The following is a 22108-nucleotide window of genomic DNA, read 5'->3' as shown; positions in this document are numbered from 1 at the left end:
TCACACAGCAGAGTCCTGCATCCACTGAGCGGAGGTACCTGGTCATGTGACCCCTTGTCTCCTCCCACACACTGATCACATGACGGTGACATCGTCACAGGTCCTGTAAGCACAGAACAACCCCACGGCTCCTGTCCGGCTGCAGGTGGAGGTATGCGGGGTCACCAGCACTGGGGGGCAGATTTATGGAAGCGCATAGCAACCAATCACAGCGCAGCTCTCCTGAGGAGCAGGTAGTGCTATAAGCTGCGCTGTGATTGGTTGCTACGGGCGACAGGGACAGATTTACTCTTACACAGTTTGCTGCAGCTTTATCTGTTGGAATGCTGCGGTCGCTAAGGGGTTAATAAGGATGGAAGTCACCGGGTTCTGCGCCAACTTTATTTACAGAAGACGTGAATTTTTCTATTTAAATAGAAATTTTTTTAATAAAAATTAAGGAGCGGAGCCAAGTGTGCGAGACGGAGGAGCGGAGCCGAGCGCGTGCGAGACGGAGGAGCGGAGCCGAGCGCGTGCGAGACGGGGGAGCGGAGCCGAGCGTGTGCGAGACGGAGGAGCGGAGCCGAGCGCGTGCGAGACGGGGGAGCGGAGCCGAGCGCGTGCGAGACGGAGGAGCGGAGCCGAGCGCGTGCGAGACGGGGGAGCGGAGCCGAGCGTGTGTGAGACGGAGGAGCGGGGCCGAGCGTGTGTGAGACGGAGGAGCGGAGCCGAGCGCGTGCGAGACGGGGGAGCGGAGCCGAGCGCGTGCGAGACGGAGGAACGGGGCCGAGCGCGTGCGAGACGGAGGAGCGGAGCCGAGCGCGTGCGAGACGGAGGAGCGGAGCCGAGCGCGTGTGAGACGGAGGAGCGGAGCCGAGCGCGTGTGAGACGGAGGAGCGGAGCCGAGCGCGTGTGAGACGGAGGAGCGGAGCCGAGCGCGTGTGAGACGGAGGAGCGGAGCCGAGCGCGTGTGAGACGGAGGAGCGGAGCCGAGCGCGTGTGAGACGGAGGAGGGGAGCCGAGCCGAATGTGTGTGAGACGGAGGAGCGGAGCCGAGTGCGCAAGTTTGAGCGCGGAGCTGAGTGCACATGAGTCGGGGGGCAGAAGTGAGCGCGCGTGAGTCGGAGGGGTGAGGTCTAACATTGAATACAATGGGATAAGCTCCGCCATCTTCCCCCGCAGCTGACAATCCCCACGGACGATCCCTTTATCCCTGCAGATACGTGAGGCCGTTTTCCATGAACACGCCTTGTATTCACGGCCCGCATCGCGCTCGCCCACGTGAAGTTAGCCTCAGGCTCCCGGAGATGCGCCAATCTTGTGCGAAGGTGAACCCAACTCTCTGGCATGGAGTCATATACACGGCGATGTTTTCGCGGCATGCTCTATCTTATCCTCGGAACGCATCGCCCGTTGATTTCAATGGGACCTTTAACTCCTCGCATGCCGGTGATGTGCGTACGAGTGCGATGCCAGGTTTACTATTGATGTCACAGTTTGATCTTCTACCGCGCAGGAAATTCACACGAGAGGATTGGAACTTCACATGTAAAAGCGCCTCACAGCCATAGATAAATCGCATGTTCACCAGCGCCAGTTTCACGGCCGGATATCACGCTCGGCCGTGTGCAGGCTGCCTTACCTCACATGTAGCATTCCTCTAAGGCCGGTGTCCAAATGTACAGACACAATACTAAGGGGATAAAACCCAGTGATCTCAGTGCCTTCATTCACAAGCGGGGATTTTGCGTGTGCAATTGCGTAAAAAGAGGAAGCGGCGCGCTCTATGTTCGTACGCATTTGGGCAAGAATATAGAAGTTAAAAAAGTAATTAGGCTAATTTGCCATTTCCACGTACCGGACCGCGGCTGGGGGGTCTTTTTCACCTTCAAAACGTACGAGAACAAAACAAAGTGTCGTAAGCAAAACCGCAAGCCACAATGTGCGAATCCGCTGACGGTCTCGGCTCAGTGTGCGGCTGTTTGCGCCTCGCTGTTGATTATATCCGGATTTCTCTGCATTACACTACATTCACAAATGTTCACGGCGATACAAAGCATTGCTTCTGTGAAATTGTGACCCTCGCAGGCGTGTCAGGATCGCAAGTGTTTCCCATTGACTTAAACACTGTGGAATAAATTGGCGCTATACGAATAAAGATTATTATTACTTTAATGGAAAACATCACATGATCATCCCCCGGTATCGAGCGCCATGCGATGTCCTTCAAGGTCCCACTGAGAACAATGGGTGCGGCGTTCTGGGGAAACTCCCACAGATACAACATGCCGCTCGTGGGAGGGAATTCATTAAAAAGAAGGAATTTCGTATTGGTCAGTTCCTCGCTGGTGTGAATCCGCCCTCAGATGATGGTCACACGCGGCACCGAGGAATATCTGTACTGAGTGTTTGATATGTTTGTGAACCACAGCCGAAAAATACATCAATAAATGTGTGTAGTTGTTACAAAAATGACTTCTCTAATTCACAGATATTTTCTTAAAATTCCATGGGATTTATAAAAGTCACAGGCTGTTTTTAGAAACCACATGCATTAAAAACAATTAGGGGACCTATTTTTTGCAGCTCTTCACAAACATCAAAACCTCATCTAAAGCTCCACGTGTGAATGTAGCCTCACTGCAAGTTGATTGACTAAGGGTTCATTCACATGGTTGTGTCTATGTGAGTACAGTGGTGCCTTGGCTTAAGAGTTTAATTCGTTCCATGACGGAGCTCTTAACCCAAAACACTTATCTCAAATCAATTTTCCCCATTGAAATAAATTGAAATGCCATTAATCCGTTCCGGAACTCCCCCAAAATAAGCCCTAACTAGACTACATGTAAAAAAACAAACATTAATACTCACTTGCTGCTGCTGCATCCTCGTTCTCGTCCCCCTCCTGCTGCTGCTGCGTCCTCGTCCTCCACCTACTGTTTCTGCGTCCTCATCCTCCTCCTGCTGCTGGTGCAGCTGTGTCCTCATCCCCTTCCTCCTGCTGCTGCTGCTTCTGCTGTGTGCTGCTGTGTCCTCCTCCTCCTCCTCCTGCTGCTCCTGCTGTGTGCTGCTGTGTCCTCGTTCTCCTGCTGCTCATGCTGCTTCCTTGTTCTCGTCCTCCTCATCCTGCTGCCGTCGCCTTCTCCTGCTGCCGTCGCCTTCTCCTGCTCCCTTCCCGCGTCTCCTGCTGCCTTCTCGCGTCTCCTGCTGCCTTCTCGCGTCTCCTGCTGCCTTCTCGCGTCTCCTGCTGCCTTCTCGCGACTCCTGCTGCCTTCTCTCATTTCCTGCTGCTTTCTCCCGTCTGATGCGGCACTCGATTACCAATCAGAGCATTAGCTTTCTGGAGGAGGGGTATTCAACTCCTGCTTCCAGGAAGAAATTCTCTGTTGGCGTGGAGGAGGACTCGGCAACCTGCAGCAGCGTCGCAGGTCATTGCGAGGACCAGAACATTGGTAGTAGGTGAGTGTTAGACCTTCTCTCCCGAGCCTCAGCTTGGAAGCTTCTTGATTTGCGAGCAGACTCGTAACCTGATTTATTGCTCTCAAATCAGAGCAAAAATTCGGATGAGAGCCTGCTCGCAAGCTGAGTCACTCACAAGCCGAGGTTCCACTATACATAGGTGCGCACAAACCTACTCGTCTATTTAGAACCATGGGTTCCCTATGCTGTGTTAACATGTCCGTGTTTTACAGGCATGCAAATGCACATACCTTCAAAACATAGGACATGCGTGAATGCATAGGTCCGTGCTGTGCGTCAATATTCCCCGTGGGGAGACCCCTCATTACTGAACCGTGTGACAGCACTGTCACAGTGTTCAGTGACAAGGAGACTCCCCGTGGGAAGTAAAGCATCCCCTGCCACAGCTGTGACAGCTGTTGCAGAGGATCACAATGTTCTCCTATTGCCTTGGGAGTAGCAATGAGTTGCCAGCTACCCCTGCAGTGATTTTCGGGGAAGTGATTTTGAATTCAATGAATGGCTGAGCGCTGCCTGTGATCGGCTGATAGCTGTGATCAATTACAGGCAGTGCTCAGCTGTCATTCATTGAATGGCTGAGCGCTGCCTGTGATGGGCTGAGTGCTCAGCCAATCAGGTACAGCCATTTCAGCAGGCGGGGATTTAAAATGCTGAAAGAACTACACTACAATGCCGGGGACCAAGCAGAGAAGTCGTGTCTGAACTCCGACAGCGGAGGACAGGTGAGTATATAGCTTTTTTTATTTTTTACACAAACCAGGGATGATTTTTCAGGGAAGGGCTTATATTTAAAGCCCTTCCCCGAACATCACTGCAGTACAGTTACCTCCAGTATTAGTGATTACAGTACAGTTACCTCCAGTATTAGTGATTACAGTGCAGTTTCCTCCAGCATTAGTGATTACAGTGCAGTTACCTTCAGTGATCACAGGTGATGTGCCCTCTGATTGTGGTCATCCATTTATCTTCTTTTCCCAGGCTCAGACCACTCTGATGACTTCTTCCAGCTATGACTAGTCTCTGCACACTCTGTCTATCTTGACGCTACCACAACGAACCTCTCAGTAACTCCCCAATGGTACTAATGCATCTTCTGTGGTCTAAAAAATCAGTAATGTCCTCTTTAAGATGTCCCTTTGTGACTCCACTAAGCTATAAGGCTGCCTTTTATTTCCCCACTTACTTACAGTGCCCCCTACGTATCACCCAGTGCCGCTCTGCTTACAGCCTATCCGGACTCCGCCCCCTCTCCAGCTTTGTGCACAGTGTGTCTGGAGTTCACGGGACAAGTCGGGTAATGCTGGGAACAGCGCAGCGCTGTGGGGCAGTCCTGTCAGTCAGGAAGACAGTAGATGGCTCAAAGGAAGATGGGGGAATCTCCAGTAATTGTATTACTACAGGGGGTTTGTATGATGTTACATTGTCTCGTCTTCTTCCCTTTCAGGATCCTCGGCTTATATCTTCTATATCTGATAATTATTTTGATTGATCTGACAATGATGGATAGAAACCCGGACAAGATGGCGGAGAGTATATTCACCCTCACCCTAGAGATACTCTTCCAGCTTACAGGAGAGGTGAGAGATTCTGGGGATGACGTCATGTTACATCATTCTTATCTCTGTCAGTCTCTGGTCACATCTACGGCAAAGGATTTACTACCGATTCAGTCCTTCGGCCGCCTTCACATGAAGCATGATTACTACGGGCATTCCACAATGGCAGCCTGCAGCTATTATGCAGTAAATACGCAGCGGACAACGCAAATGTGAACAGAACCTTAGTAACTGATGAATGTAACAGGAGAGGTGAAAATGTCTGCAGGGATATTTATGGATGTATCTCCCCGTAAACAGGATTACACGGTAGTGAAGAAGACTTCTAGTGATGGTTGTCAGGCTCCTGTGTGTGATGGATGGGGAAGACCCCTGAGCCCAATCACAGGGCCTCCACCTCACCCCCTGATACTAGAGGAGATCAATGAGCAGAAGATCCTAGAACTCACCAACAAGATGATTGAGCTGCTGACTAGAGAGGTGATGCTGCTGGGAATGCTGGGACATTATACAGTAACACTATGGCGGTATAACGTGTCTGGGTGATGACGGTATCATTGTGTTGTCAGGTTCCTATAAGGTGTCAGGACGTCACTGTCTATTTCTCCATTGAGGAGTGGGAGTATTTAGAAGGACACAAGGATCTGTACAAGGACGTCATGATGGAGGACCACCGGCCCTCTCCATCACCAGGTAATAGACAGGACTAAATCCACATAGCCTTTATTATTTGCACTAGCTGATATACCCGATTTTGCCCAAGTTAATTTGATACAGGTTTTTACGTGTTGTTTACACAGAAAATGTAATGAAGTCAAGGTTACGTTAGGGTAACCGGGGAATAAAATATGTATACACATAGAGGAGGTTTAGATTCTCCTCAGGCTGCATGTACCGATGTCCCTCTGCAGAATGTGCCATCCCTCCCACTCTCCTCATTTAGGACCTAAAGAATGCTCATGCCAAATATCACGCTTGTATGATACAGAGAAGTTACATTGCATAGGGATGTACTTACTTTTGCAATGAGGATTGAATAATCGACCCCTTTACTTTTCTGATTTAGGAACTAAAGAATGGTTGTGCTATGTTTCATGTTTGTAGGACACCTGGAAGTTACATTACATAGAGGTGCCAATACTTTTGCACTTAGCATTGAATAATCAAGTTGGGACCCATTTACTTTTCCTATTTAAGACCTAAAACATAGTTGTGCCAAATTTCATTTTTGTTCGACATCGGGAAGCTACATTTCATAGGGATGCCATTATTTTTGCACTTAGCATTCAATAATTGAGTTATGACCCTTTTACTTTTCCTATTTACGACCGAAAATATGGTCATGCCAAATTTCATGTTTGTACGACACAGGAAAGTTAGAGAGCTAGATTTGGCACATTACACAGGGGTGCCAATACTTTTGCGATTAGCATTGAATTTTCGAGTTGTGACCCCTTTACTTTTCCTATTTAGGACCTAAAGAATGGTCTGCCAAATTTCATGTTTATACGACTCCGCGAAGTTAGAGAATTACATTTGGTACATTACACAGGGGCGCCAATACTTTTGCAATTAGCATTGAATTTTCGAGTTGTGCCCTCTTTTCTTTTCCTATTAAGGATCTGAATAATGTTCCTGCCAAATGTTATGTTTGTACGACATTGGGAAGTTAGAGAATTAGATTTGGTACATTACACAGGGGTGCCAATACTTTTGCACTTAGCATTAAATAATCAAGTTGTGACCCCTTTACTTTTACTATTTAAGATCTAAAGAATGCTCCTGCCAAATTTCATTGCTGTATGACATTGGGAAGTTAAAGAATTAGTGGCGAGTCAGTCAGTGTGGGCTTTCCCCTTTAGATAGATAGATATTAAGAATGAATTTATTCGCTGTCTGTGTTTTCTGCAGGTAGATCCAATAAGAGAGCAGCAGCGGAGAGATGTCCCCGGCCTCTTCTTCCACAGGATGATCAGGTAGATGGAGAGAAGGTCTCATGAAATCTTCCCTATGGTCTGTAGGACGGCTGGGAAGGTCTTGTGTTCAGTCTTATTATATGACTGATACTTGTATAATGATAAAGCTGGAGATGGTAGGATTACAGCCGACCGCAGACATTAGATCTCCACATCTTATCACTATTTTCTGGTTCTGGAGACTTCAGTTGGAATAAAGAAGCAACAGGTTGGAGTTATACAGGAGACCTGCAGCTATTTGGCCCAGATCATTACTGCTGTCATGTCATTCCGGCTCCTCATACTAATTAATGACCTTTTCTGGCCATATAAAACCTCCCACACGACTTCTCCAACTGTGTGATGACTTTTACAATATTTATTTCACAGCTGGTGAAACTGGAGGAAGATCTGATCCCTATTGATGCTACAGAGACACATGTGAGGGGGGATCAGCCGTGTAAGGAGGGGATTCCTACAGATGACCCCCCAGGTGAGACTGCATGTAGAGAAGAGTCTGTGTTGTCGGGGTTTTCAGCTCTATATTCCCTTATTCAGCCAACATATTTAATAAAGTTTAAATCTTATATAATATTTTTTATGTAAACATATTTTCAATATATTCTGCTATAAACAATTGTGGGAACATCTCAATCACACATCAGATCTGGATGATCTCCATCCTCTGCAGACTCTTTCATGTCTGTCACATGTGCTCATTGTGAAGCTGCTCTCATCTGTGAAGAGAACGGTGTGCTCTTCAGGCTGCATGGTGCTGGGATGTGAGCTCAGCTCCCACTACAGGATGTCGGGCCCTCGTGGCCCCTCATGGAGTGTTTCTGACATTTTGATCAGTAGTCTGCTTGGGGTCATTCTGTAGGGTTCTGGCACTACTTCTCCTGTTCCTCGTTGCACAAAGAAGCAGATCCCAGTCCTGATGCTGTGGATAGTGAGTTCAGGACGGTCCTTCGCCGTGTGCCTGCAGGCTGCAACGAGCACAAATCAGTCAGCAGTTCTGTAATAATCGGGGAATATACAGCAATAAGCTATACAAGCAGTTATGTTATTTCCCCTTAATGTTTTGGTAGAGCCACAGGCACCGTGTAAGGAGAAGCCATCCTCATTCTGCATTCAGCTGCTCCTTCCATCTGCCCCCAGCTGATACCCCATGCACTATGTCAGGGTCTCTGCAACATCCAATCACTCTATCAGACCTGGACCCCCATCCCCCAGTGCTGTCTCTGCACATGTGCAAGTATTATTATGATGTTCTCTCTCCTCTGCTGCTGGAACTAGAAGGACTGGGCATGCTCAGTAGGGACTTCCCACATCTTAGTACAAGTAACAGTCAGCTGCGTTAGTGAATGGCTACAAACATGTGTGCCAACTGATAATAGCGGTGCTGGAGGGAATCAGCGCAGAACACGTCCTGCAATGTGGAAGTACAAAAGACAGGAATTAGGTTTACCTGTTAATTCCCTTTCTTGAAGTCATCCTGACCGCATACACCTGGAGGTTGTCCGCTGGAACCTGTTGGGACAGGAAGCGAAAACACAAAAGGCAACTCCCACCACCGGCTCACCAGTGTGTACCAAATGACTACAGTGACCCGGCTTTGCTCAACCAATATTTTTTAATACAGAAATCATAATACCGTACGTTACTTCACGTAAACATAACTCAAGGGGAGGGAAAAGCCCCCTATGCTGTCAGGATGACTTCAAGAAAGGGAATTAACAGGTAAACCTAATTCCTGTCTTCCCCTCGTCATCCTGACAGCATACATCTGGAGAAGTGCCAACAATCTGAGGGCTTTTTAGGGGGGACCACCGCTTGTAGCACTTTACGCCCGAAGGCCATATCGCGGCTGGCCCCTAAATCCAGGTGGTAGTGTTTTGTGAATGTATGGGTATTCGACCATGTGGCGGCCCTGCAGATTTGGTCGGTTGTCGCCTGGGCCCTTTCCGCCCAGGAACAGGCGACCGCCCTGGTGGAATGGGGCTTAACGTTGCCCGGGAGGGAAATCCCCTGGGATCGGTATGCTTCTTCTATAGCTCGTCTGACCCATCGCGCTAAGGAGTCTTCAGTAGCGGCCCCTCCTCTGCCCGGACCCTGAAATTAAATAAAAAGATTGCTAGACTTTCTGAAGCGACGCGTGACCTCCAAGTACTTCAAGACTGCTCGTCTAATGTCTAGATTATGAAACTTCTGTTCCGTGGTGTTACGGGGTTCCTGGCAGAAGGAGGGAAGGACTATACGTTGTTCCCTGTGAAAGTCCGTGAGGACTTAAGGCTGGAAGAAGGGGTCAGGTTTGAACTCTATTTTATCTGGGAAGATGGTCAAATACGGAGTCCTGATAGAGAGGGACTGGATTTCCCCAATCTGTCTAGCGGATGTGATGGCGACTAAGAAGGCTACCTTATAGGAAAGAATCCTAACCGATAGGTCTTCCAGGGGCTCAAAGGGGTGTGCGCAGAGTGCCTGTAAAACTAGGTGTAGATCCCAGAGAGGCATGGTTTCCCTCACAAAGGGGTAAGTCTGACTGTCCCTTTGAGGTATTTTCTAATTAATCTATGGTCCCCCAAAGGGGAGTCAAAGAAGGCTCCAAGAGCGGCCACCTGGACCTTAAGGGTACTAGGTCTTAGTCCCATGTCTAGCCCATCTTGCAGGAACTCCAATATCTGGCTAATGTTAGGTTGTGGGAGGTCATGGATACTATGACCCAACCACCTATAAAAGGTCTCCCAAACCCTAGCATATATGACTCTAGTAGATTTTTTGAGGCTCTCGCTTAAGGTAGTTATTACCCTTCCTGATAGCCCCTGGCTCAGATATTTTACCCGCTTAGCTTCCAGGCCGCCAGCCTGAACTTCCGGACCCCTGGGCATATCAGAGGACCTTGTTGTAGGAGGTCGTCTCTCTGTGGAAGATGTAGAGGGTCCTGGGTCGAGAGAGCAGCCAGGAGCGGAAACCAGGGTCTTTTGGACCAGAATGGAGTCACCAGGATGACAGAGCCTGGGGACCCCTGGATCTTCCTCAGGACCAGTGAGATCAGGGGGATGGGTGGGAAGGCGTATGCGAGGTCCCAATCCCCGACCTGGGAAAACGCATCTATTCCCAGGGAACCCTCGTCAGCTCCCCTGGAGAAAAACCGGGGACATTTGGTGTTCTCCCGTGAGGCAAACAAGTCCACCTGCGGTGTCCCCCACTTCCCTACGATCCGCTGAAATGCGCGTGGATGTAGAGTCCACTCCCCCGGATCTATCTTCCTGCGGCTGAGATGATCCGCCATGGAGTTCTCTGGGCCCCTTACGTGGAACGCTGTGACGGAAGGCGTCCGCTGTTCTATGTATTCGAGAACTTTCGCCTCCAGGTCTTGAAGTCCGGGGTTTCGCGTGGATCCCTGGTGGCGAATGAGTGACACAGTTGTTACGTTATCTGAAAAGATCTTTGTGTCTACCCCTGACCTCTGTCTCGAAGCCACGGACGGCCTTCCATACAGCGCAAAGTTCCTTATAGTTGGAGGACTGGATAGCTTCCTCATGGTTCCAACCCCCTTGGACGTAATAATGGCCTGAGTGGGCCCCCCAGCCAGTTGCACTTGCATCAGTAAAAATAGAAACTGGGGGTGCGGGATACCAAACTGTGGCTCTGGCAAAGTTGTAAGTGGACATCCACCATTCCAAAGATCTCTTTATCTTGGAGGTAAGGAGAACTGACTGATCCAGGGAGGCGGGTAACTTATCCCAGTTACTCAGGATGAAGTCCTGGAGGGTTCTACAGTGTAATTGGGCCCAGGAGACTACCCCGATACAGGATGTCATGAGGCCAAGGACCGTGTAGGGCGGGGACGGCACACCGGGAAAAATAGTGGCGGCTGGGGACCAAGTAGCGTGGGACCGCAGCCATCATGTTTTTGAAAGCCTTCAATTCCACAAGCCTGTACAGCAGCATCTCAAGGCTGATCAATTTAGCAATGTACACGTTTAAAGCTTGTGCATGCGGGTAGGTGATGACGTATTTACGCTTTCGCTCCAACGATTGTGTTAGCACCAGCTGAACGCTGCGCTGAGAGACATTGCTAGAGGCCGTGGAGGACCGTGGAGGTTAGGGTGTGGGTGCAGGCCGGGAGACGCTCGTGCCTGCATCCTGAGAGGGGGATTGGATCTGTGGTACAGGTTATGGCACAGGGGAGGAGGCAGTGGTGTGACCTGGAGGCGGTGAATGGCCTTCATCCCACCTTGTGGGGTGCTTGGCCATCATATGCCTGTGCGGCTGATCTTGGTGCGGCACAGGTTACACACCACTATTCGTCGGTCGTCCGCTCTGTCACTAAAAAAATCCACACCTTTGAAAATCTAGCCCTCTTCACGGAGGCATGCTTGCGAGGGGGTGCTGTGGGAAACTGTTGGGGAGTTCTTGGCTCTGGGCCTGCCTCTCTTCCTGGCCACCCCACTGCCTCTTCCAACCTGTCCTGCTGCTGCACTTGCCTCCCCCCTGAAGCCTTGTCCTCAGTAGGCTTAGCAAGCCAGGTGGCGTCAGTCACCTCATCGTCCAGCAGCTCTTCCTCTGAATCCTCTGTGCTCTCCTCCCTTAGACTTACTGCCCTTACTACCACCTCACTGACAGACAACTGTGTCTCATCATTCTCATCCACAAAAAGCTCTTGAGACAGTTGCTGGAAGTCCCCAGCCTCATCACCCGGACTGCGGGAACTTTCCAAAGGTTGGGCATCAGTCACGACAAACTCCTCAGGTGAGAAAGGGAACCGTTTTTTCCCACTCATGGCAGGGACCCGAGAACAATTCCTGGGAGTCTGCCTGCTCAGAATATGTCATTTTCCTGGAGTGACGAGGCTGGGTGGAAGGAGCAGCAGCCAGAGGATTCAGAGGTACAGTCCCTAGGCCGGGAGTAGTGGACTGCGTAGAAGACTGGGTATTTGATACATTGCTGGACGCGTTATCTGCCATCCACAACAGGACCTGCTCACACTGCTGTGCTTGTAATAAAGGTCTACCACACGGACCCGCAAATTGTGATATGAAGCTGGGGAGCGTAGGGTCTTGGCGCTCTCCTAATCCCTCAACAGCTGGCTGTGATGCACCCCGCCCAGGATCTCGGCCTGCGCCCACACCCTCACTTGGACGCCTGGGGCCGCGTTCACGTCCTCGACCCTTACCCCCTACTCCTCATCATGGCGGATTAAGGATAGAGCAGGGCCAAAATAAATTACCCCACCGTATAGTACTGAGAACTGTGGCTAATTCACTGCACAAAGAGACTTGTAGATACCGGAGCCTCTATGCTGTGATCGGAAAAAATTAAACCTCTATCTTGCGCTGATACTGAGGGGTCATTTACCACTCACAGAGACTTGTATATAATAGAGAGGTGGTATTTAGTGGGAGAAAACTAGAAAGCCAGTGTATAGTGCTGGTAACTGCGGCTACCTCAAAACCCCCAAGGAAAGGGTAGTGTGCGACACTCTGCACAGGGACAGAAAGCTATACAGCCAGTAGACAGTGCTAATAGCTGCGGCAACTTCACCGCACCCAAGGAAAGGGTATTGTGCGAAGCTCTGCATAGGGGCAGAAAGCTATACAGCCAGTGGACAGTGCTAATAACAGGGGCAACTTTACCGCACCCAAGGAAAGGGTATTGTGCGACGCTCTGCATAGGGGCAGAAAGCTATACAGCCAGTGGACAGTGCTAATATCAGGGGCAAGTTCACCCAACACAGAGAATGGTATCTGTGAAATGCTGTTCTGCAGTGAGCCAGGAAATATTTGTGTACTGTTTAGCGATGAGAGTGAGCCCTCTGCCTAAGGCACTGCACACAAAGAATGGTATAGCTGCAATCATCTGCGGTGGGCCATGAAACATTAGAGTCCTGTTTAGCCCTCTGCCTAATGCACTGCACACACAGAACAGTATAGCTGTAATGGCCTGCACAGGCCTAGATGCTTAAAAAAAAAAAAAAATGGCGCACTGCTGCTCCCAGCCAGCCACAACAGTAATGCACACAATGAGGAGTAACCCTAAGAAGGACCGTTGGGGTTCTTGAAGAGAGGTTCCTACTCTAACACTTTCCCTAAATCAGCAGCAGCACTTTCCCTAACCTCTGCCAGCATGCATCCGAGGCGAGCCGCGGGCGGGACTAGTTTAAGTACTCGGCGGTCACCTGATCCCACCAGCCACTCACTGCTGTTGGAGGGCAGAGGGCTGGCACGTCACAACAGGAAGTGATAATGCCTTCCCGCATGTTTATTGGCTAGAAAATGCTGCTAAACATGCAGGGAAGGCAAATGAAATTGACTTGAGTACCGCGTGGTGTTTGTCTTCAGTAACGAGCATCTTGAGTACCCTTATACTCGAACGAGCATCAAGCTCAGATGAGTGTGCTCGCTCATCTCTAGTAGATACCTAAGGGTTTTGTGGGTATTTTGGTAAAAAATAAAAGAATGGGGTTTCTGAGGTAATAATATGTATACAATCCTTTTCAGGAATGTGCTGCTGGTTCATTAATATGTGCACTAAATCTGTCTGAATAACATGTGAGAGCAGAGCATTGCCACAGAATTGCATATAAAATTTCCCCGCTCCTTCTGGGCCAGCCGGATTTAGCTTTGTGGCCATTTTCTTTTGGATGCATGCATGTATGTACTTGCATTCGCCCAGTTATAAGAAGTACCTCATACTGTTATCATGTCTCTGTGTCACATGCTGGAGGAAGGAGGCAAATGTGTCAGGAAGCCCTCCGACACGCGTTTCATTTCCTGTATCGTATCTATTGTCCTATGCCAATGATGGCGAACCTTTTAGAGACCGAGTGCCCAAACTGCAACCCAAAACCCACATATTTATCGCAAAGTGCCAGCACATCAGGGGGCAGGGCTTATCACGACTTATGATTTTACAGCCGTCGTCCTAAAAAGGACAGGGCCGCTTCAAAATAGACAGGGTGCAGATTTTGACTGCTTTTTGGATGCGGAAATGCTGCAGAATGCCCTCAGCGGAAATTAATGTGGAAAATTCTGCAGCATTTCTGCATCCAAAAAGCAGTCAAAATCTGCACCCTGCCTATTTTGAAACAGCCCTGTCCATTTCTGCCACATGTAAACATACGCCAGCTGTAATAGTGCCCCCCCCCCCCCCCCCAGAGGCCCAAGCAATAATAGTGACCCCCCCCCACCAGTGGCCCACAGTATAATATCGAGTAATTACTGAAGTGGATGAGGCCCCAAAAGGGGTAAGTATGCGTTTTCACTGGGTGGGACCCTTAAAACATAACCTCTTATTAATGTTAATAATAAAAAGTCCTACGTTTTAAGGGTCCCACCCAGTGAAAACAGTTTAATAGCGACATCCCACAGTGGACCCAGTATAATAGCGACATCCCACAGCGGCCCCCAGTATAATAGCGGCATCCCACAGCAGCCCCCAGTATAATAGCGACATCCCACAGTGGCCACCAGTATCATAGTGACATCCCACAGCGTACCCCAGTGTAAAAGTGACACCCCACAGCAGCTCCCCCCAGTATATTAGTGACACCCCACAGCAGCCCCCCCAGTATAAAAGTGACACCCCACAGCAGCCCCCCAGTATAATAGCGACATCCCACAGTGGCCCCCATTGTAATAGTGACATCCCACAGTGGCCCCCAGTATCATAGTGACATCCCACAGCGTACCCCAGTGTAAAAGTGACACCCCACAGCAGCCCCCCAGTATAATAGTGACACCCCACAGTGTATCCCAGTACAATAGTGACACCCCACAGTGGCCTCCAGTGTAATAGTGACACCCCACAGTGTACCCCAGTACAATAGTGACACCCCACAGTGGCCTCCAGTGTAATAGTGACACCCCACAGTGGCCTCCAGTGTAATAGTGACACCCCACAGTGGCCCCCAGTGTAATAGTAACACCCCCCAGTGGCCCCCAGTGTAATAATGACACTCCACAGCTGCCTCCAGTGTAATAGTGACACCCCACAGAATACCCCAATGGAATAGTGACACCCCACAGCGTACCCCAGTGTAATAGTAACACCCCACAGCAGCCGCTAGTATCATAGTGACCCCCCTCCCAGACCCACATACTCACCCCCTCCTCTTCGTGGAAGCTCCGCTCCCCCTTCGCTCGGCGTTGCTGCTCGGCGCTGATCCCAGTGTGCTGCCGGATGCCTCCTCACCCTGCTCTCGCAGAACCTAAGAGGAGATGTCGGGGGAGGGGTGAGAAGGATTCTGTGATGTCACAGTGTGCGCCGGGATCAGCACTGCTAGCAGCGCAGCTGAGTGAATGCCGGCAGGGGAGCCGCGGCCCCTGCCGGTATTCACAAATGGTGGGCGGGTGATGGCGGGGCATGCTAGTAGGGAGGACTCTGCGTGCCGCCTCTGGCACGTGTGCCATAGTTTGATTACCACTGACCTATGCTAATAGAATAAACACCAGAATATACCGACTCTCCAAAAGAAACCTGGAGGAGTGTGTGATAATTCAGAGGCTAACCTGGATTCTTGAGGAGCTATACGGATGTAATGTAATCTCTACCAGTTACTGACTGACACACTTTAGAGTGCAGGGTTTTTGCAACTTGCCTTTTTAACAATTTGTATGGACATTTTATATATAAATGCAATAAAATATCAATACAATTGTTATATTTAAAAATAATAAAATAGGTTTATTTCTTTGCAGATGACGACACCAAGAGAGCAGAGGAACATCTGATATCTTCAGGTTTAACAGTGGAAGATGATGGTATCATACAAGATACATGCAAAGAGCCTACCATTATCCCAGATGTACCCTCAGCCCTTCCCAGCAAACATCTGTCATCTGATCCTTTTATAGAGGTTCCATCTTCTGATTCATCACAGACTAGTAAGCAACATAACATTCACGGAAGAGATATTGAAGAAGAAACGGTTGACACAGGGGAAAAGTCATATTCATGTTCAGAATGTGGCAAACGATTTACCCAAAAATTATATCTTGTTAGACATGAAAGAATTCACACAGAAGAGAAATCATTTCCCTGTTCAGAATGTGGGAAGTGTTATAGCTATAAATCAGAGCTTGTTAACCATCTAAGAGTGCACACAGGGGAGAAGCCATTTTCCTGTTCAGAATGTGGGAAGTGTTTTTCCAATAAATCACATTTCCTTAGACATCAGAGAATTCACACAGGGGAGAAACCATTCTCCTGTTCAGAATGTGGGAAGTGTGTTTCCAATAAATCACATCTTCTAGAACATCAGAGAACTCACACAGGCGAGAAACCATTTATCTGTTCAGAATGTGGAAAGTGTTTTTCCAAGAAATCACATTTTCTAATACATCAGAGAATTCACACAGGGGAGAAACCATTCTCCTGTTTAGAATGTGGGAAGTGTTTTACCAACAAAACACAGCTTATAGAACATCAGAGAACTCACACAGGGGAGAAGCCATTTTCCTGTTCAGAATGTGGGAAGTGTTTTTCCTATAAATCACATTTCCTTAGACATCAGAGAATTCACACAGGGGAGAAACCATTCTCCTGTTCAGAATGTGGGAAGTGTGTTTCCAATAAATCACATCTTCTAGAACATCAGAGAACTCACACAGGCGAGAAACCATTTATCTGTTCAGAATGTGGAAAGTGTTTTTCCAAGAAATCACATTTTCTAATACATCAGAGAATTCACACAGGGGAGAAACCATTCTCCTGTTTAGAATGTGGGAAGTGTTTTACCAACAAAACACAGCTTATAGAACATCAGAGAACTCACACAGGGGAGAAGCCATTTTCCTGTTCAGAATGTGGGAAGTGTTTTTCCAATAAATCACATTTCCTAAGACATCAGAGAATTCACACAAGGAAGAATCTATTTTCGTGTTCAGAATGTGCAAAATGTTTTACCGATGAACCAAATCTAGTAAGACATCAGAGAACTCACACAGGGGAGAAGCCATTTTCCTGTTCAGAATGTGGGAAGTGTTTTTCTAAGAAATCACATTTCCTAAGACATCAGAGAATTCACACAGGGGAGAAACCATTCTCCTGTTCAGAATGTGGGAAGTGTTTTACCAATAAATCACATCTTCTTGGACATCAGAGAACTCACACAGGAGAGAAGCCATTTTCCTGTTCAGAATGTGGGAAGTGTTTTTCCAATAAATCACATTTCCTAAGACATCAGAGAATTCACACAAGGAAGAAGCTATTTCGTGTTCAGAATGTGCAAAATGTTTTGCCGATGAACCAAATCTAGTAAGACATCAGAAATTTCACACAGGGGAGAAGCCATTTTCCTGTTCAGAATGTGGGAAGTGTTTTATCAATAAAACAGGTCTGGTTAAACATCAGAGAATTCACACAAGGCAGAAGATATTTTCTTGTTTAGACTGTTGACAAATTTTTTACAGATAAATTAGACTTTGTTTACCCCTTCCCGCTCTAGGATGTACATTTACGTCCTGGAGCGTTATGATATGTATGAAGAGAGGTCGCGAGCGTCAGCTGTTTATTACAGCCCCCCTGTGTGAGATCGCAGGAAGCCATACAGGTGTCATGGCAGCCAGGGGCCTTCTGAAAGGCCCCAGGGCTGCCTTAGGAGACTGCCTATTAAGCCATCTCCATGGGGTGGCTTGATAGATTGTCTGTCAAATCGCAGTATGACATAATGCTATAGCATTACGTTATACTGCAGGAGCGATCAAAGCATCGCATGTTTTTAGTTCCCCAGGGGGACTTTGAAAAAAAAGTGAAAATAAGATTAATAAAGTTTTATTAATTGTAAAAAAAAATTCTTAAATCAACCCCTTTTGCCATGTTTATAAGAAAAAAATCTAAATCATAAAAAAATACATATTTGGTATCACCACGTCCATAAAAGTCTGATCTATCAAAGCAGCACGTTATTTACTCCGCACAGTGAACATCGTCTGAAGAAAAAAAAAGAAAGAATGCTCGAAATGCACTTTTTTAGTCATGCAATTAAAAAGTCATATGTATTCCAAGTTGGTACTAACGTAAACTGCAGGACATCCTGCAAATAATTAATAAAAAATAATCCAGTTAGAGGAAGATGCTGAGAAACAAAAACCTGTCAGAGCAGATTTCAACACTTCAGGCTCAGGTGTTCAATATTGAAAGGAAAATGGATGCGAACCCTGCATGCTGGGTCTCTGTTGAAGAGCAGGGGAGCGAGATCCTCGAGCAGTTTTTTCTTCATACTGATGTCTATGATGAATTAGAGAAGTTTCACAGTGAGTCTTCAGCAGGAAGTAGAAGATATTAATGTGGAGCCTGGTTACTAATGTCAGATGGTGCCCAACTGGGAGAATAAACAGAAGATGTGTGAACAGTGGCTTACTGAGGAGAAAATAATGTCTACTAAAGATACAAAAGAACAGCATAACAAGCAGGTACACACTGAAATACAAGACTGGATTAACACCAAGACGGATGCTGAAAAGAGAGCTCTGGTGCAACCCCCTCCCCCCCCCCCCCCTTCAAAAAAAAAAAGCATGTTCCAACAATCAGTAGAAGGAATGAAAACCCTGTTGGAGAATATTAAGAAAGAGATCAAAGTGACACGCAAGAAGTAAAAGTGATGTCAGAGGAAAATGCTCTGTTTCAAAAGTTCACTAAGAAGTTAAGCACAAAAGTGGAACTCTGGGAATTTAATAGTTGTGTTGCTGGAAGTAAGGTTCAAAGACTAGAGAGGATCAGGGCCTAGTTCAGACGGCAAGTAAAACAAAAGTTCCCATTGAAGAATTGTGAAAATGAGACACAAGCAGTGAAGTATGCCAAATTATTGGAAAGTGACCTGAGTGCTACAGGTGAACAGGTTGTGAAGACTGGCCACGTCTTGAAGGAGGAATCCTCTGTGATTGAAGGTAAGTACACTGAAGAACAGATGAAGGCTGAGAAATCCTCTAAAGTGCAAGAGACTAAAGAGAAGGCAGGAGGTGAGGCTAGGGCTGAGAAAGCCACTGAAGAAGCAGACACTGGGGAAAAGGCCTCAGAAGTTGTTGGTGAAGAAAGCCATGTGAAAGAAATTGCAGGAAGTAGCAAATCTGAGTCAGGAGAGCCTCTACACAAGGACCTGAAGAGAGGCCAGTTAATGAGAGACAGTTGTAGCCCCACACAGAGAGATGCCCGAGCCTGGTGTTTTGACCCCGGAGGGGTAACAGCTGTATGAGGCCTATGGCCTTCATCCGGGGGAATATGTGGGAGTGTAGTATCAGAATGTCCTGCAGAGGGTGTTAGACAGGCCGATAATGCAGAAAGGGTGTATATGTTATACCGTATGCTGTGCTGAAATAAATGCTACCAGGCACCAGATTTAAGCAATAAGAAAGTACTGTCTGTGGAGCATCTATCTTCACTTGTGGTGTGTCAATTTGCAGATGGAGAGGCTGGCGGTCCACAGGCAAGAAACCCCCTTATATAATATGTACATAGGGGCACCTTATCTCTAAGGCGGTAGTAAGCAGGACCTCATAGGGTACGCCAGCCTGGAATTACACAGCAAGTGCCTTAAAAGGAATCTATTTTGTACTTCTAGCCCAATAAGCTAAACTCATGGGCTGAAAGAAGGTGACCAGTGATGGAGGCTGTTTGTAACCACTGACACCCACTGCAAACAACCATGATCACATCTAGCTCTGATCCCAGCTGGTTAACAGCTTAACCCTTTAAGGACCAAGCCCGTTTGTATCTTAAGGACCAAGCCAAATTTTGAAAATCTGTCATGTGCCACTTTAACAAAGAATAACTCCGTACCAGATTTGCTCATCCAAGTAATTCTGACATTGTTCTTTCAACACATGTTGTACTTCATTCAGGTGGTAAAAGTAGATCGATACAATTTGTATATTTTTATTGAAAGTAAAAAATTTGTGGAACATTTTTTAAAAATTGTCGTGTTTTTCTATTTTCAGCAGCTGTATGTTACATATGTGTGTGTGTGTGTATATATATATATATATATATATATATATATATATATATATATATATATATATATATATATATATATATATATATATACTGTACAATTTTTTAAAATTAAATATATCCATCAGTTTACTTTATTTTGGAAGCATATTTGTAATTTTTTTTATTCTGATGAATTTAGGAGACTTACAAATCTAACAGCAATTATTAAAATTTTGAAGTGGATTTTATTTTTATACACCAACCCAAATTCAAAAAGGCTTTTACGTCTCAGACTAATACCTATTACCCTATTTTGAAAAATAGACCCCTTAAGGTATTCATTGAGGGGTGTTGTTGGTATTTTAATCCTATATTTTTTGGCAGGAATTAATGCAAATTATGTGAGAAATTTTAAAATTTCATTTTTTCACAAATTGGTCCTTTTTAAAGACATTTTTTTTTGTGCAGAGCACTGAGGCATACACAACAAAATTGATACATCTGTTTCTCCAGTGCTCAGAAATATGCCGATTGTGGCCATAATCCTATGTGGAGACACATGTCAGGGCCCAAAATGAAAGGCGCACTCGGGAGTGATCAGAACCCAAATTTTATTGGGTAAATCCTTCAGGCCCCATTGCACACTTGTAGAGGCACTGAGTTGCTAAAACAAGAGAAAACCCCAGCAAATCGCCCCATTTTGAAACCTATTACGATTTAGATTTTTGGGGGGCAAATGTTATTTTTAAGTAATTTTTTTCAGAAATCACACATGAAAACAGAGACATGCACCCCAAAACTGATTCCCCTATTTCTCCTGTATTTAAAAATATGCCCATTGTGGCCATAATCCTATGTGTGTACACATGGCGGGGCACATAATGAAAGGAGTAGCAGGAGATGTAGACCCCTTAATGCATTCATCTGTGGGTAATAGTGAAAGTTTTTAGATTATGGAAAAATGATTTTGTAACATTTAAAATATGCACAGTGCTAAACCATCATTTTTGGTCATGCCTAATGATATGCTGCTTATAAAAAAGTATGAAGTATGAGGGCCTAGAACTAAAAGTATCAATTTCTCACTGTTACAGGAGATGATTGTGCAGGAAGGGTTAAATTAGCTTCCAGACCATATTTCCACTTATAGACAGATTAGGGGGACACCGCGGAGGACTGATTTTACTGTCCCTACCCTCATAAATTCTAAAAGCGGCAGTATACCCTGTCTCACACAGTTTATATAACTTCAGTCCATAACGTGCTCTTTTAGTTGGTATATATTGCTTGAAGTGAAGTCTGCCATTAAAACTCATTAGGGACTCATCCATGCTGAGGTTTTCTTCTGGGGTGTAATGAGTTTTAAATATCGCATTTAAATATGTGATTAAAGGGGTTGTCCCGCGGCAGCAAGTGGGTCTATACACTTCTGTATGGCCATATTAATGCACTTTGTAATGTACATTGTGCATTAATTATGAGCCATACAGAAGTTATAAAAAGTTTTATACTTACCTGCTCCGTTGCTGGCGTCCTCGTCTCCATGGTGCCGACTAATTTTCGCCCTCCGATGGCCAAATTAGCCGCGCTTGCGCAGTCCAGGTCTTCTCCTGTTCTCTATGGGGCTCCGTGTAGCTCCGCCCCGTCACGTGCCGATTCCAGCCAATCAGGAGGCTGGAATCGGCAATGGACCGCACAGAAGAGCTGCGGTCCACGGAGGAAGAGGATCCCGGCGGCCATCTTCACCGGTAAGTATAGAAGTCACCGGAGCGCGGGGATTAAGGTAAGCGCTCCGGTAAACTTTCTTTAGGTCCCTGCATCGGGGTTGTCTCGCGCCGAACGGGGGGGGGGGGGGGGGGTTTGAAAAAAAAAAAACCCGTTTCGGCGCGGGACAACCCCTTTAATGTCCGAATTTTAAATAAACGATCAAAGTTTGGATCTGTTCTGGGAAGGGCTTGCAGATTACACTGGACAAAATTGAAAAATTGTTTGGTGCCGGGAATGTTACAACTGATTTAGTGTATATTTGACCTTTTATTTGCAAATATGCAAACAGTTTCTCTCCATCAGCTATAGTTTCGGCGCATGCGCATGGCCAGCCATGCTGCGTCACATAGCCAATCTTATTCGTACATTTAGTTTGTCCCGACCAGTAGTGAGGAATGGTTGTGTACATTTGTCGCCCGAGGTGTTGTGGGGTGT

The 22108-nt window shown here is 46.9% G+C and overlaps 1 protein-coding gene and 1 pseudogene across 1 annotated transcript; both read left to right on the top strand.

The window, feature by feature from the left end:
- Positions 1–18468, top strand: part of LOC136624513 (zinc finger protein 585A-like) — a 252475-nt pseudogene extending 234007 nt beyond the window's left edge.
- LOC136625008 (uncharacterized) lies at positions 3284–7015 on the top strand. Its single transcript, XM_066598928.1, has 5 exons — positions 3284–3438; positions 4904–5036; positions 5316–5495; positions 5585–5708; positions 6927–7015. The coding sequence occupies exons 1-5, from the start codon at positions 3284–3286 to the stop codon at positions 7013–7015; spliced, it is 681 nt and encodes a 226-aa protein (XP_066455025.1).
- Positions 18469–22108: the final 3640 nt, after the last annotated feature.

This window comes from Eleutherodactylus coqui, chromosome 4 (assembly GCF_035609145.1).
Source record: "Eleutherodactylus coqui strain aEleCoq1 chromosome 4, aEleCoq1.hap1, whole genome shotgun sequence".
Taxonomy (NCBI): Eukaryota; Metazoa; Chordata; class Amphibia; order Anura; family Eleutherodactylidae; genus Eleutherodactylus; species Eleutherodactylus coqui.
Note: the sequence above shows the minus strand (reverse complement) of the source record. Positions and strands in the feature narration are given on the sequence as shown.

What these genes read in the sequence shown, in the direction of transcription:
- LOC136625008 (XM_066598928.1), top strand. Translation starts at nt 3,284, where the DNA reads ATGCGGCACTCGATTACCAATCAGAGCATTAGCTTTCTGGAGGAGGGG. An exon ending in GACCAGAACATTGGTAGTAG is followed by an intron (nt 3,439 to 4,903) that starts GTGAGTGTTAGA and finishes CTTCCCTTTCAG; the next exon opens with GATCCTCGGCTTATATCTTC. An exon ending in TCTTCCAGCTTACAGGAGAG is followed by an intron (nt 5,037 to 5,315) that starts GTGAGAGATTCT and finishes CCCCGTAAACAG; the next exon opens with GATTACACGGTAGTGAAGAA.